At 39.6% G+C, this 16,457-nt stretch overlaps 1 protein-coding gene across 2 annotated transcripts in view; it reads left to right on the top strand.

The window, feature by feature from the left end:
• LOC114653516 (SWI/SNF-related matrix-associated actin-dependent regulator of chromatin subfamily D member 3) overlaps window positions 1–16,457 on the top strand; it is a 481,542-nt gene that overhangs the window by 235,968 nt on the left and 229,117 nt on the right. Inside the window, exon 1 of one of the 2 annotated variants that reach the window (XM_028803879.2) lies at window positions 3,529–3,821. The exons of the other annotated variant lie outside the window; for it this stretch is intronic. Coding sequence (XP_028659712.1) covers window positions 3,744–3,821 — 78 coding nt within the window. The 5' untranslated portion in view covers window positions 3,529–3,743. Of the gene's footprint in view, window positions 1–3,528; window positions 3,822–16,457 lie in introns of those variants that run through there. 2 annotated transcript variants of the gene reach the window in all.

Here is a 16,457-nt window from a genome sequence, read left to right as displayed (position 1 = left end):
CTTCAAATAGGCAGATGTTAAGTGCTACGTTTAAGTTTTCTTTTTCTTTAATCAGTAGCTGTCTTTTTTTATCCATTTTTCTTCTAACATAGAAAGACATGTAAGTGAGATTAATTGGTGGCTGGTGTGATTTAATGTACCTCATGCCAAACTATCTAGGGCTGGTTCCTGCCTCGTGTCCAACGCCATCAATACTGTATAGTCTCTGATCCTCTGAACTACATTAGGTTTGATGATGCATGGATTGGTTACTAGTAGGAGAAGCTGGATGATGGATGTTTATTAATGTGTAGAGCATCCACCCATCTTTTCTCCATTTATCTTCCATTTTAAAACCTGCTTAAACTAATTCAGGGTCATCGTAGGCAACAGCCTACCATAGAAAAGTCAAGCCTAAAGGAGAAATCAACCATGAAATGGCTAGCAGTTCATTGCACTCTCATAGCATACAACAGACCCATACAGGGGGAGGGGACTGGGTGGTCTCGTGGCCTGGAACCCCTACAGATTTTATTATTTTCTCCAGCCTTCTGGAGTTTTTTTTTGTTTTTTCTGTCCACCCTAGCCATCGGACCTTACTCCTTTCTATGTTAACTAATGTTGTCTTATTTTAATTTCTTATTTTGCCTTTTATTTTTCTTCTCTTCATTATGTAAAGCACTTTGAGCTACTTTTTGTATGAAAATGTGCTATATAAATAAATGTTGTTGTTGTTGTTCACCATATGATCTGATACCCATGGCTTTAGAATGTAAGAGGAAAACTCAAAGTACCTTGGACAAAAAAATAACATAGACATGGGGAGAATATTCCTACTTTACACTGACAGTGACAGGGCCTAGGGGCAAGACCTTGCATCAGCCCTTTTATTTCTTTTTGCATTATGGATATCTGTAATTTGTGTCAGTTTTAGAGACATGCTCAGTGGTGACAAAATCATCTTTTTCTTTTGAAGAATTCTATTTTACAAGATTCTTTTATCAAAGAGCAGGCAGTTTGAAGTTATGTCCTAAATAAAAAAATGTGGTCTCATCATGTTTATTTATTTATTTTTTTAATATTTTTATTTTATTAATTTTCATTGTAATCATTCCATACAAACAGATCCATTTATAACCCAACAAATTTGAAAACAAATCAAACCCCACCCCTGAGAAGGAGAGCTTAGCTAAAGGAAAATTTCTTTAAGCTTTTTAATAAGGCAACATTAGACAAAAGAAGGGGAGAAGTAAATATCTATATAAATAAGAGATGGAGAAGGGAGTTAAATGCAATAATAGTTAATTCTCTTATTCTAAAATAATATTGATTAAATCCTGCCAAGTTTTGAAAAAATTTTGTACAGATCCTCTAACTGAAAATTTGATTTTTTCCAATTTCAAATAATATAAAACATCAGTTTCCCACTGACTTATAAGAGGAGAATTAGGATTCTTCCAATTTAACAAAATAAGTCTGCGTGCCAAGAGTGTAGTGAATGCAATCACCGTTTGCTTGTCCTTCTCCAATTCCAGTCCATCTGGAAGGACACCAAACACAGCTGTTAGTGGGTTAGGAGGGATTGTGATACTAAGGCTGTCTGAGAGGCACTTAAAAATTTTTGTCCAAAATGATGTTAGTTTGGTGCAGGCCCAGAACATGTGACCCAGTGAGGCAGGAGCTTGGTTGCAGCGCTCGCAGGTTGGATCCTGGCCTGGAAACATTTTGGACAGTTTTAAGCGAGACAGATGAGCTCGATATATAATTTTTAGTTGAATAATTCTATGCTTTGCGCATATAGAACTCGAGTGAATTCTCTGCTTTGCTACCTACAATATTCTTTTATCAAAGAGCAGGCAGTTTGAAGTTATGTCCTAAATAAAAAAATGTGGTCTCATCATGTTTAAAAACACAAAGTGCACTCTTGCTCAGAGCGAATTAGAAAAAAAATCTGATACCTGCAGATTGGAAGTAGGTAATTGGCAGAAATGTGTGTTAATCTATGATGATCTAAAAGTTAATTGCCTATGTTCAAATCCATTATGTACATAGACAAATAACAGAAGATGAAACTCTATGCAGACATAAAAGGAGTGATGATAGGTAGATAGCATATTATTAGTCCCAAATGGAAAAAGATGGGAAATAAAAAGATTGGATTGATACAATGTGTGTGTTTTCTCTAATGGAGATTCATTCCTATAAATTTTATCTGCCTCAATCAAGTGATTAATCAACTTCAACGTACAGTATATTATGCCTTATGTTTGACCAGAAAGCATATTGGGTTGTGTACAATAAGATCAAATCGACAGAAACTCATTTTAAACAAAACTAATAGTGTACTTAGTGCAATCCCAATGGATGCTATATTGAACAGTGTAAACTGAGTTTCCACCCCTCCACCAAATCCTTTTTTTTCCCCATTCTGTCTTATTAATTACAATTAATTAATTAAGGATGCAATCAATAGGGCTCTTCATACATTTATGTTTCATATTAATTTCAACACTTACCCTACCACTTTAGAGAGCTATGTGCTCAGAGAACCTTACATGAAGTACTGCCTGATATATACTAAGATGTCAAAAAGATAGCAGAGGCCCACCTGCTTTATTTTGAAACTACATTAAAAAAATACTTGCCTAATTCTGAAAAGCTTTGGAGTATTTGTTGTAAAGAAATGTGATCTTTTTTCTTCTTATTTAAAGTAAAACAAATCATTTTCCCAGTGAGTTTTAGAGGATAGGTTAGGATGTTACCAAATAAATAAAATGTGAACAATGTAGTGTAAGATAGCAAAAAAATTTTTTTAATGGATTGTTGTCACATAAGTTGTCACTCTAAATAATACTTGTAAGAAGATTTGTAGTAAGTGTGCATCCAAAACTGTGTGACAAATAAGATTTTCCACCAGTATGATCTGAGGGCTGGGAAATCTATCTCCTTATGAAAATATTTGTGGTAAATATCGGCAAAATCAAAGTCATCTGTTCTGTAAAACACCTTCAGTTACTTAAGTTGTGTGGAGGGCTCAAATGAAAGCCTGAGTGATACTATGTATAAACAGATTCATTTGGAATTGTATGAATAAAAGCATCTTTTGTGTGAAAAACATTAACTATGAAAATGTTATTGTACACTAATGTAAAAGTTTTTTTTTGGTCCACCTTAAGAGTTTCATTTCGTGTGGCCAGTTCGCCTTGAATTGAAGAGTCTCAACTGTTTCTCAATGAAAGCCTTTTATAGTCTCATTCTTTTGCAGGCAGCCAACACAGAGCTTATCAAGTCTGATTGGCAATGGAGCAAAGTGGTGATGGAGGGGGTGAATTGATAACTTTAAAGCAAACTTTCCAGCACAAGCATAAACATTGGTACTAATAGCAGCCATTCAGATGCTCTCCTCTTATCAGCTAATGGAATGCAACAGCTGTAAGAGAGGCGAGAGAGGGGGGTTGTCCTGTAGTGCGACAGGCTGGAACCCCCCTGTCATCCCCCTGCCCTCCCTCTCTCTCCCTCTGCCTGGTTTTCTGAAAAGCTGCTCAAGTAAAAAAAAAAAAAAAAGTGTAAGAGCCAAGAACGGACTTGGCCTGGGCATTCGCTGAAACAGAGGAGGGAGGGGGAGCGAGAGTGTGTGCGAGTGAGTGAGTGAGTGAGAGAGAGAGAGAGAGCGCTGAAAGGCACGCCGAGCCAGGAATAAAGAGAGTTAAAGGGGGAAAGAGGCAAAGAAAAATAATTCGGAAGAAAGGAAACAGGACGATGAGATGGCCTCTGAAGAAAACACAGGAGGTGCTCGCAAAGCGACTAAAAGCAAACTGTTTGAGTTTCTAGTCCACGGCGTGGTGAGTACCGCTTTCTCCGAGACAGGGAGGGGAGGGGAGGCAGCGCCGCCGAGGGGGGTCTCCATGGGAGTCACACAGACCGGTGCATGTGGAGCTGTGTTTTCTGGAAGGACTCGCGAGGCATGGACGCTCCGTGAAGGTTACATGCCGAGCCGTGCCGTATAGCGGTTCATTCACCTCGCCTCCCAGTATTATTCCTAGCACGAGTAAATGGATAGCGGGAGTAGCATCTGCTACTGAAGAGGAGGGGGCGACGAGACGGGAGAGGGGGTGGCTGGGGGGAGTGGCTTTTCTATTTGTTTAAGACCTGCCGGCTTTCACAAGAGGCAGCAGCGTGGCGGAGCAGTGTCCCGACCAGCATGTGTATGTTTGCGTGTAAATCTGGCAGGGGTTGGTAGGTGGTGACAGCCTTGTCTAGGGGTCGATCAGTCCAATGGCATAGGGTTTAGCTGACTGGCGCTTTGTCAGAAACGGCATAGCTGGCGTGCACGAACGGGCGCGCGCCCGCCCCACGGGCACGCGCCCTATGACCATGCCGTGCGCTGCATTCCCTGTATTCAAAGGGGTCAGGTGTAGTGGCTCTACTGGGAAACTTTCAAAATCCTACTAGTGCCACTGCAAAGCTTCTTCGCCATTTTCAGCACTTATACACAAGGGAAGCACAACGTGCTTTGCAGTTCTTTTCGATGCTCTGTTGTTTGTACGTTTGATTTATGTCGTACGTTTTTATAGGATATTCACAATGGAACCGTAAGAAATCAAGGTTGTGCCTGTACAATTGATGTGATCACTAGCGAGTTTGTGATCTCACGAATTCCTTTTCATGCAGCTAAACAATTCACGTGCATGCACAAACGCAATATGAACTATCTAGCTATCTTTACATTAAAAAATAAATTATTTCATATAAGGTTCTCAGAGCACATACTGTACAGTAGCTCTCCAATGTGGTAGTGGAAGAGTGTTGACATCAATATGTAAAATAAATGTATGAGATTCCCTATTCGTTGTAATTAATAAGAGTTAAGGGGAAAAAAATGATTTGTTGGAGGGGTGGGAAGTCAATTTACAGTGTTCAATATATTGGCCGTTGGGACTGCACAAAGTACACTTTTAGTTTTATTTAAGAGGAGTTTCTTTCCATTTGATCTTATTGTACACAACCCAGTATGCTTTCTGGTCAAGCATAAGGCATAATATACTATACGTTGAAGCTGATTAATCACTTGATTGAGGCATATAAAATTTATAGGAATGAATCTCCATTAGAGAAACACACACACATTGTATCAATCCAGTCTTTTTATTTCCCATCTTTTTCCATTTGGGACTAATAATATGCTATCTGTTTGTCTATCTAGCTTTACATTAAAATAAATTATCAATTTTAAATTCCTTTTAATATTTATACAATACCTCTTACATCTCCTCTTGACAATTTAATATAAAAAGCAGTTTCACACAGTATTTGGATTTTTTTTCCAGTTAATATATGTTTTATTTATTTTTACCTATATCTGCTTTTTCAATAGGCAGGCTTGGAATACACATCAGCTTATGAGTTTAAGAAGAAATAATGTGTCATATGCGTTATATATTTATAACTGTATACACACATATTGACATATATATTTTATTAATATTTTCACTTTATTGCTTGCAGTGTGTCTGTAAAGCACAAATTGCTTGTGACTAATGCATTGATAGGATGATATAAAAATTTCACATCACAATTATAGTGGCTAAAAATCATGGTTTTCGGGATTATCATGGTATTGTTAAAATGTGGTAGATTAAAAAAAGAGCTAATACTGTACACATAGCAATAATTTCAGTACATATTATATTGAAAGAAAATATAAACAGTTATTTAAAAACATTCACTATTTCAGATATTTTATACCAGTTGTCAAATACTATAAATAGACATAAATAAACCAGAACTAATGTAGAGGACTAACATTTATGTCCAGTTTGCATTAACCACAAGAAAACATGCAAAATGCAGATTTTGTAATAATATCAAAATACTTATATAGACTACTCAGATATGCAACTGTTAATATTAAAAGATCACATATGTCAGCAAATCAGATCAGCTGTGATTCACATCTCACCATAAAGAAATAAAAGTCTTCTGGTCTATTCTCCTGTATGTATTCGGTTTCCTTTATTATAAATTGAAATGTAAAAATGTCAGCATATTTAACTTGTCTGGTTTAATCTGTGTCCAGTGAAGGGAAGCAAAGTGCCCAGTGGTACTGAACAGTCTCTATGATGGTAAATTAATTGCTAGAATGCATTAAAGCTTCTTGACAACCTTGGCAAGGTGAGAGAGTTCTGTGCTTAGCCCTTCCACCACATCAGTGGTTCCTTTTATGTTTGAGTGGATTGCTATAATAAATAGATCTTAATTTCAGGTTTCCCTTTTTCTTCTAGGGTCTTGCTACACATATTTAATTATATTTAGATCAATACACTTGATTTCACTAATGGTATTCAGTCAGATTGTTGTTTCAAAGCTCTTGTTTATCCAAAAGTCCCTTTAGACTATGTCACATTGTTACTTTTCTAGCGATTTTCAGTTGTAGCCTTCATTTACACAATTGTGAGCCAGGGAGAGCTGATGACATGGTCCGGTGAAGTCAGTCATGTAATGTTAACATGCCCCGTGACTCATTCCAAATAGTTGTGTTTCTTGCTTCAATAAAATCAAACAGGTTTAATTTTTATCTTTAGTCGTAGGGACAAGTTTGTGTGAATGAGAGCTGACAACCAGTACGTCCACATTCATCAGCCTTTCAAAGTACACTTTCCATCTGCTCAATACACTCTCCTCGCTTGTGAGTACGTTTCCATCTTTATCACCCTAACCTGCTGCACATCTTTCCCAGCTCGGTCCCTCTGTCTAGCCAATTGGTACAGGTCCTTTTCTCCCTCCTTAGTGTCCAAAACTTTCATACAACTCATCATATGCCTTTTCTTTAGCCTTCGCCACCTCTCTCTTTACCTTGCGCATTATCTCCTTGTACTCTTGTCTACTTTCTGCATCTCTCTGACTATCCCACTTCTTCTTTGCCATCCTCTTTCTCTGTATATTCTCCTGTATTTCCCCATTCCACCACCAAGTTTCATTTTCCACCTTCCTCTGTCCAGATGTCACGCCAAGCACTCTTCTTGCTGTCACCCTTACTACATCTGCTGTAGTTTCCTAACTGCCTGGTAACTCTTCACTGCCACCCAGCGCCTGTCTCACCTTCTCCCTAAACTCAACCTTGCAGTCTTCCTTTTTCAAATTCCACCATTTGATCCTTGGTTCTGCCCACAATCTCCTCCTCTTCTTGATCTCCAAGATCATCCTGCAGACCACCATCCTTGGCTGCTTAACTACACTTTCCCCTGCCACTACTTTGCAGTCTTCAATCTCCTTCAGATTGACTCTTCTGCATAGGATGATGTAATCTACCTGTATGCATCTTCCTCCACTCTTGTATGTAACTCTGTGTTCCTCCCTCTTCTTAAACTACGTATTCACCGCATTCATTCCTTTCCTTGACACCATACCTACCCATCACCTTCTCGTCTCCTCTGTTCCCTTCATCAACATGTCCACTGAAATCCGCTCCAATCACCACTTTCTGTCCCTTGGGTACACTGTTCATCACTTCATCCAACTCACTCCAAAAATCTTCTTTCTCCTCCATTGCACACCCAAGTTGCGGGACATATGCACTAACAACATTCATCATCACACCTCCAATTTCCAGCTTCATAATCATTACTCTGTCTGACACTCTTTTCCCCTCCAAAACACTCTTTGACATACTGTTCTTTCAGAATAACCCCTACCCCATTTCTCCTCCCATCCATACCATGATAGAACAATTTGAATCCACCTCTGATCAACCTGGCCTTACTCCCCTTCCATTTAGTCTCTTGCACGCACAATATATCAACCTTCCTTCTCTCCATCATATCGGCTAACTCTCTCCCCTTACCAGTCATACTGCCAACATTCAAAGTTCCTACCCTCAGTTCCACTCTCTTTACCTTCCTCCTCTCCTCCTGTCTCCGGACATGTCTCCCCCATCTTCTTCTCCTTCTTCTTCTTCTTCTTCTTCTTCTCCTTCTTCGGCCAACAGTAGCCCAATTTCCGCCAGCATCCTGTTGGCTAACAGTATTGGTGGCAGTCGTTGTTAACCCAGGGCTCGACCAATCCGGTATGGAAATTTGTATTGTTTGCACATTGATTTGGCAAAATTTTACACAGGATGTCCTTCCTGACGTAACCCTCCCCATTTATCCAGGCTTGGGACCGGCACAAAGAAACACTGGTTTGTGCATCCCCTGTGGCTGGGTTAAATTGCAATCTCTGCTATTAAAACTTTAAATAAATAATTCTTCAATTTTGCATATAGTGATTTCCACTCATTTTAAGCAAAAAAGTGTTACTCACCAATGAAAAATTGCATCAGTCTAGTTAATGTAAAATAAAATCTAGTGAATTTAAAATAAAATATGTAGCCACACTAAACCGTTTTTCTTATCATAGTATAATTTTCTGCATCTTTAAGACAGTTGAGCAGTCAACATAAAGCTGTAAGTGTGAATGCTGTTAATTTAAGAAATTTGAAATATTTACTTAAAATATAATTAACATATTCTTAGCTTAGGTGGCACAGTGCACAATAATCATCCCTACCACTTTACTGATCCAGCATATAAGGTTTACAACCAGCACCTGATTGTCAGTGTAGAGTTTGCATGTTCTCCTGTGTCTCAGTGATTTTTTTCTGGGTGCACCATTTCTCTTCCCACATTTTGAAAGCCTTCTAGGTTTGGTTAAATTTTCTCAGTGTAAGTGTGAGTAGTTTGCATGAGTGGATTCCACGATGAACTATGAATTGTGGAATAGAGAACAAAGTCCTCATTTTTCTGCTAAAATGCCCTTTTTCAGAGTTAGATGGCAACTTTAACCATACATATCTACCACCAGTTTTCTTGAAAAGTATCCTTGAGCATTCTTTCTTATTTGTTTGTTTGTGTCACAGGATTCAGGTTTACAGGCAGTCAAGTCACCGTAAACATTTTAAAGAAATGATGATTATGCCTCTTAATGAAGCCACAAATTGGCAGCAGTCAGTTTATCAAATAAAAAAGTGTGAAACGGAATATGAATTTACTAACGATCCACATTAATTTCTGGAATTTTTAAATTGATTTTAGCACAATAATATACTGTATTTAGCCTTCAATTTTAATCGAGTTTTATCTAAAGCACATTTGAAACAAAGGACACCACTTACTAGAGAAATTAATACTAAAGCTTCATGCTGATAAGTGATTGGCAAGTTAAACTGCAATGACCTAAAGAGTGCCTTACTTTGAGTTCACTGTATTGCTGCAGGTGATTGTCTCAAAAATGGCTCATGTTTTCCCCTTTTGCTGCGACTTTGTTTCTGTGTTTTCTGCAGATAGTGTAGTCATCTTCAAATAACTTCCTATCAACACTTTTCAAGAAACCAAAATAGGACCATACTTCAGACATAGTCCTTTTCAATGGGTGAAAGAGTTCTGAACCACTGCCATTGCCATCCTTAATAGTTATATTAAAGAACTAGATTCCCAATTTCCATACTGTGTGCATGATTACATACGTTTTAGTGAATATGTTGTTCATTTTAAAAATACAGTAATTGACATCAATTGTAATTAAAATGTGAAGCTTTGTAATATCTGTCAGGGAGTTCACCACAGTATATTATAAAAATCAGTAAATTCCATCCATAGTACACCGTTTCTTAAAAGATGAATATTTTAACTGCAAGTTTCAAATGAATACAACACTTGAAAACCTAGTCTTTCACAAAGACAGGGTTTGCTGTAAGTGCATTATATTTTTCTCTATATGTTACTTATCCTTGTAGTGTGTAGTGATTGGCTAAACAAATTGTAATCTCAGGTTTTTATTCAGAACAGAAAGAAGAAAGTTTATGATATAATAGAGCACAATAATGACCAGTGATGTACAATGTCAAATGATGTTAAAGACGTGTCATGGGAAAAAAAAATTGTTTCCTGTGTCTCATAATCTATATGTCATTTATCCAGTGGTATGTTCAGAAAGTGTGAATACTTGCATTTTTTTGCTAAAATGTTATTAAACACATACTTCTTGAAAAGTCAGCACACATCACAAACAGAAAACATACCCATAATACTGTGCTTCTTAATTGAAGATTCACCTCTCCCTCTTTTTCATTGGTCTAGTGTCCTATATTCAGTTAAGAATCACAGCTTTTTTTGAATGTTCTGCTCCAGACAGGCTTATAGCTGTGCCATTTTCATTCTATTTTATAATGATTAGTTTAACTGTACCTTAAGGGATATTCAGTGACTTCCATCCATCCACTAACTTGTGTTTTTCAATCCCCTTTTTTCAGAATTCCTTGGAATGTTCTTTTGCCTTCATTGTTTAGGATATGCCACAGTACTGACTCAAACAATTTGGATCTTCCAGGTGCAGGTTCAATTATACTACAATCCATTGAAATCCCTTGTCTGCAGACAGGTGATTTTCATTTAACTAATTCTGCAACTTCTAAAACCAGTTGGCTACACCAGAGATGATTTAGGTGTGTTATAGTATTCCTTTGGGCAAATTTAAAGGCACTTTGCCTTCTATTTGCATTACTAACAATGCTACTTTGTCATAGAAAATAAATAAAAACATAATCAGAAACTTTGCAGTGTACATTTTCAAATGTGGCCACTTATTAAAAAATAACATGCTATTTAAAATTAGGTGAATTAGACAAAAATTCAGCTTTGAGCTGGGGTGTGCTTGCCCTTGTGGACGGAGCCATATTCACATGCTAATATGTAAATTGGTGTCACCCTCCAAGGAGGAGCATGGTTGTAGAGTATAAAGCCCACTTGATAATTATGCTAGTGATTCCTTCCAAACCTGGTGTGCATCGCATTAGGAAGCCCAGTACAGTTTATCATTCAGTAAAATTCACATAGCTCATCAGGATTTGTTAGGTGTGCACGATTTGGCTCAGGCGAAAATGGCTTTGTATTGCAGTGTTCTTTTCCAACCAGGGCAAAATAATAAGACTTGCTCTTCTTCTTAGTCTTTCACACACATGCAGCGCACAGTGAAAAGCTACTCATCTTTCCACATTGAATTCAAAGAGGATGCACACTGCTATGACTCTTTTAGAGGTTCCAGCCAGTTTGCATTGCCCAACTCTCTGAGAGAACATGCAAGAGTGAAGTGAACAAGAGAATGTGCAACAGTAATGAAGCAGCACTGATGATATGGCAAATAAATTAAACGTGTCAGCTGATTTTATAATGAGGATAAATAGCACACAGTGAAAGCTACAACCTTTTTCATTTTATTATGAGATTTATTTGTTTTGTGCATATTCTTTTTCTGCATTGAATTCAAAAGCAGATGAAAGGCTCTCTTTTCTCCTATGCAGCAAGTTAAACAAACTCATCATGAGACAAATTATATTTTGATACTGAGCTTACATGCACTCTGAATGTCTACAGTCGTTTTGCATTATTTTATATATTTATCTTGTGTGCACATTTTTTCCTATATGGAGTTCAAATTGCGGCCACATGTCTTGGACACTCGGGTGAAGAGAGGTGTGGAGCTGTCATCTGATCACCACCTGGTGATGAGTTGGCTTCGATGGTGGGGGAGGATGCCGGTCAGGCCTGGTAGGCCCAAACGTGTTGTGAGGGTCTGCTGGGAACGTCTGGCAGGGCCCCCTGTCAGAAGTAGCTAAAACTCCCACCTCCGGCAGAACTTCGACCACATCCCGAGGGAGGTAGGGGACATTGAGTCCGAATGGGCCATGTTCCGTGCCTCTATTGTTGAGGCAGCTGACCGGAGCTGTGGCCGTAAGGTGGTTTGTGCCTGTCGTGGCGGCAATCCCCGAACCCGTTGGTGGACACCGGCGGTGAGGGATGCCGTCAAGCTGAAGAAGGAGTCCTACAGGACTCTTTTGTCCTGTGGGACTCTGGAGGCAACTGATAGGTACCGGCAGGCTAAGCGGAATGCGGCTTTGGTGGTTGCTGAGGCAAAAACTCGGGGGTGGGAGGAGTTTGGGGAGGCCATGGAGAACGACTTTCGGACGGCTTCGAGGAGATTCTGGTCCACCGTCCAGCGTCTCAGGAGGGGGAAGCAGTGCAGTGTCAACACTGTTAAAGGTGGTGATGGTGCGCTGCTGACCTCGACTCGGGACGTTGTGGGTCGGTGGGGGGAGTGCTTCGAAGACCTCTTCAATCCCACTAACATGCTTTCCAATGTGGAAGCAGAGCCCGGGGACTCAGAGTTGGGCTCCCCCATCTCTGGGACTGAGGTCACCGAGGTGGTCAAAAAACTCCTTGGTGGCAGGTCCCCGGGGGTGGATGAGATACGCCCGGAGTTCCTCAAGGCTCTGGCTGTTGTAGGACTGTCTTGGTTGACACGCCTCTGCAACATCGCATGGACATCAGGGACAGTGCCTCTGGATTGGCAGACAGGGGTGGTGGTCCCCCTCTTTAAGAAAGGGGACCGGAGGGTGTGTTCCAACTACAGAGGGATCACACTCCTCAGCCTCCCTGGAAAAGTCTATTCGGGGGTCCTGGAGAGGAGGGTCCGTCGGATAGTCGAGCCTCGGATTCAGGAGGAACAGTGTGGTTTTCGTCCTGGTCGCGGAACAGTGGACCAGCTCTACACCCTTAGCAGGGTCCTAGAGGGTGCATGGGAGTTTGCCCAACCAGTCTACATGTGTTTTGTGGACTTGGAAAAGGCATTTGACCGTGTCCCTCAGGGAATCCTGTGGGGGGTACTCCGAGAGTATGGGGTACCGGACCCCCTGATAAGGGCTGTTCGGTCCCTGTACGATCGGTGCCAGAGCTTGGTCCGCATTGCCGGCAGTAAGTCGAACCCGTTTCCAGTGAGAGTTGGACTCCACCAGGGCTGCCCTTTGTCACCGATTCTGTTCATAACTTTTATGGACAGAATTTCTAGGTGCAACCAGGGCGTTGAGGGGGTCCTGTTTGGTGGACTCAGGATTGGGTCACTGCTTTTTGCAGATGATGTTGTCCTGTTTGCTTCATCAGGCCGTGATCTTCAGATCTCTCTGGATCGGTTCAGAGCCGAGTGTGAAGCGGCTGGGATGGGAATCAGCACCTCCAAATCCGAGACCATGGTCCTCAGCCGGAAAAGGGTGGAGTGCCTTCTCAGGGTTGGTAGCGAGATCCTGCCCCAAGTGGAGGAGTTCAAGTATCTCGGGGTCTTGTTCACGAGTGAGGGAAGAATGGAGCGTGAGATCGACAGGCGGATCGGTACGGCATCCGCAGTAATGCGGGCTCTGCATCGGTCTGTTGTGGTGAAAAAGAAGCTGAGCTGCAAGGTGAAGCTCTCAATTTACCAGCCGATCTATGTTCCTACCCTCACCTATGGTCATGATCTATGGGTAGTGACCGAAAGATCGAGATCGCGAATACAAGCGGCTGAAATGAGTTTCCTCCGCAGGGTGTCTGGGCTTTCCCTTAAAGATAGGGTGAGAAGCTCAGTCATCTGGGAGGGGCTCAGAGTAGAGCCACTGCTCCTCCGCATCGAGAGGAGTCAGATGAGGTGGCTTGGGCATCTGATCAGGATGCCTCCTGGACGCCTCCCTGGTGAGGTGTTCCGGGCACGTCTAACCGGGAGGAGACCCCAGGGAAGACCCAGGACACACTGGAGGGACTATGTCTCTCGGCTGGCCTGGGAACGCCTTGGGATTCTCCCAGAAGAGCTAGAAGAAGTGGCCGGGGAGAGGGAAGTCTGGGCATCTCTGCTCAAGCTGCTGCCCTGCGACCCGATCTCGGATAAGCAGAAGAGGATAGATGGATGGATGGAGTTCAAATTCAGAAAAATTATTTTTCTTTCTCTCACAGTGCTACTTTATTTGTTACAAACCTAGTTCAATGTTGTGTGCTTATTTTCTGCATGTTTCTTGCTCTAAAAACATCTGTCTGTTTTGCAGTCCAGCGGTGTCTGATCAGCCACTACGAGGGATGTCAGTGGATTTCTGGTAGCAGTGAATCCTCAATCACCGCAGTTTATAGCTATTAGTATGAATTTTGATTAGGGTATCCTTGGAATAAAATATTGAAATATGTACATGTATTAAAGCCTTTAAATGACATGCTAGTTTACCTGCTTTGTTTTCTTAATCACCCTGGGCAGATTTGTTATCTGAACTTGGGTGTGAATATACCACCTCTAATACATATTCAGCAGATAGACACCACTTCTCTGACTATTGTCAGCTTTCTGTGAAGACGATTACAGACACTAACATTTTTTAGCTTGTTTTTTGCCTTTCTGAGTGGATTATCTGACATATTTTGGTATGTTTAGATATTCAACACCTTGAAGAACACACTTCAGTAATCGAAAAGCTTTGCCACAATAGTTTAGTGTGTGTTTTCATAAAATTCCAGTACATGTTGAGAAACACTGTTTACAGTTTTTGAACCTTTGGATTCATTGGAAAGCTGAATATAATCCTGACCCACTTATTATTTGCATATTATTGTAGCTGATATTGTTCTGAAAATAAAAACATACAACCATTTGAGGTTATTGTTTTAAAAGTTGATGAAATTTGGACACATGTTATAGCATGGCTGAATTATCAAGTTCCTGATCATTTTGGCTTTATATTTGTAGTTCGACTACTTTGCAGATATCTGCTTTTACTTGGACATTAGAGTCTTTTTTTTTTTTTTTTTGCTGATCAGTGTCAAAAAAGCCAAATAAATTTCACTGGGTATCTTTGTTGTTACCAATAAATTGTGAAAACTCCAGAGGGGTCAATACTTTTTAATATGCTGTATTTCTAGCATGAAGCAGCAGAACACGAGAGATCTCAGGATAAGGAGTGATTGTCAGAGTATTAGAGAATTGTTTAAAAATCTGTAATTACTACAATGATGTACAAAAATCTTTCACAAAATGTGTTATGAAGGGGTGTATTTAAACAAAAGGTTCTCTTAATGACTGTACAAACTATTCAAAAATACAAACAGGTTGCTTCTGGCAGAAATGTGCAAAATAGATCAGTAAAATACTCAAATATTGTGCTGCGTCTGGGGTAATACAATTCCAAGATTAATGCAATGAAAAGCAAACATCCATTTGTTTACCTTTGAATTTCAGTTTTTGCCTTTGAATATTTTTACACATTCAAATTATACTGTATTTCAGTACTGAAAAACTGATCTAATCAAAGAGAAAGCAGAGAAGCAAAAAAACTAAACTGAAATCATGCATCATATGCATGCTCCTGTGGACACTTTGTTTGCTCCCATCCTCACTGGCCAAAGTTCACTTCCATCTGAGTTGCAGTAAAGCGCCACTTAAAAAGTAAAGAAAAGTAATTCCCCATGGTTAATTGACATGGACCTTTTTCAATTTTTGAAAACAGAACAGTGTTTAACACATTTTGTTTGTTTATGTAACTTTAATATACTTCATGGCAACATACATGTATATAGCCCCAAGAATTTTAAATGCATATTTACATATATTCACGAAACATTCTTATCTCATTTATTGGTTGACATACTAACTGCCAACATAATGGGTCATGTCACAGGCACTCATTCAGTGGAAAGGTTTGATTATGTACCAGTTGTGTGTGTGTGTGTGATGTACTGTAGCTGAATATTCCTATTTTTAATGTGGATAAAGCTGAGATTCTTTCCACTATTAAACAAAAAAGTGGGGCAGATTAAGTCAATGAGTTCTCTGATTAGATGTAACAGATTCATTTACTGCCCAATTTAGAGTAACAAGAGTGCATGAAGATAGATTAATAGTGAAATTAAATTTTGCCACTCATACAGACTGATGTGAAAAATTAAAAAGGAAAAAACAAGAAACATTCGCAGAATCATTTGTATCATTTGCTTGCATCGTTCACAGATTGCTGTAGATGCTTTGTATGCTTCTGTCCTGATTGACCAAAGTTCATTTCCGTATAAAAGGCAAGTTTGGCGTGAGCTGCAGGGAGCTCAGTGAGCATAAGAAAAGAACGAAAATTACCTTACAATTAAAATACAAGAGATTGTGAGGCATCCCAAGCGGTGTTTTTTTACACTCATGATTTATTAACATCAAAATATTTTAGGCAAAATAACATTTTTTTTTCTTGTAGATAGTAGTTTAATAATTGGTAGCACACATTTGTGTGTTGGTTTGTCGTATAATTTCTGTTAGGTTTGCAACATTTGCTATTGTAAGATTTCATATTTGCATAATTAGCTGGTTAAAACCAAACTAAACAGTAATGGACATTAAATTGATTCAGTTTTAAAATGTCACAGAATCATGGAACTTCAATTTTCCAAATCAGCATTTTCATATCTGTGTTTAGCAATGAATTATGTTGTTTTACCATCCTGCTAACTGGTATAATCACAGTGCTTTGTAGCACTAAATACATTTTATTTTGGTGTTAGCAATTGGGGCACCTCATTTCATCACTTGTGTAGGCAAGTAGGCCCCTTCTTTTGAAACTTGTCAACTTTTACTTGCTCAAGCTGTTCACGTGGCCAATGCACAGATGCCATATGCATAAC

This window comes from Erpetoichthys calabaricus, chromosome 6 (assembly GCF_900747795.2).
Source record: "Erpetoichthys calabaricus chromosome 6, fErpCal1.3, whole genome shotgun sequence".
Taxonomy (NCBI): Eukaryota; Metazoa; Chordata; class Cladistia; order Polypteriformes; family Polypteridae; genus Erpetoichthys; species Erpetoichthys calabaricus.
The sequence above is the reverse complement of the archived record's forward strand: the minus strand, read 5'-3'. Positions and strand labels throughout refer to the sequence as shown.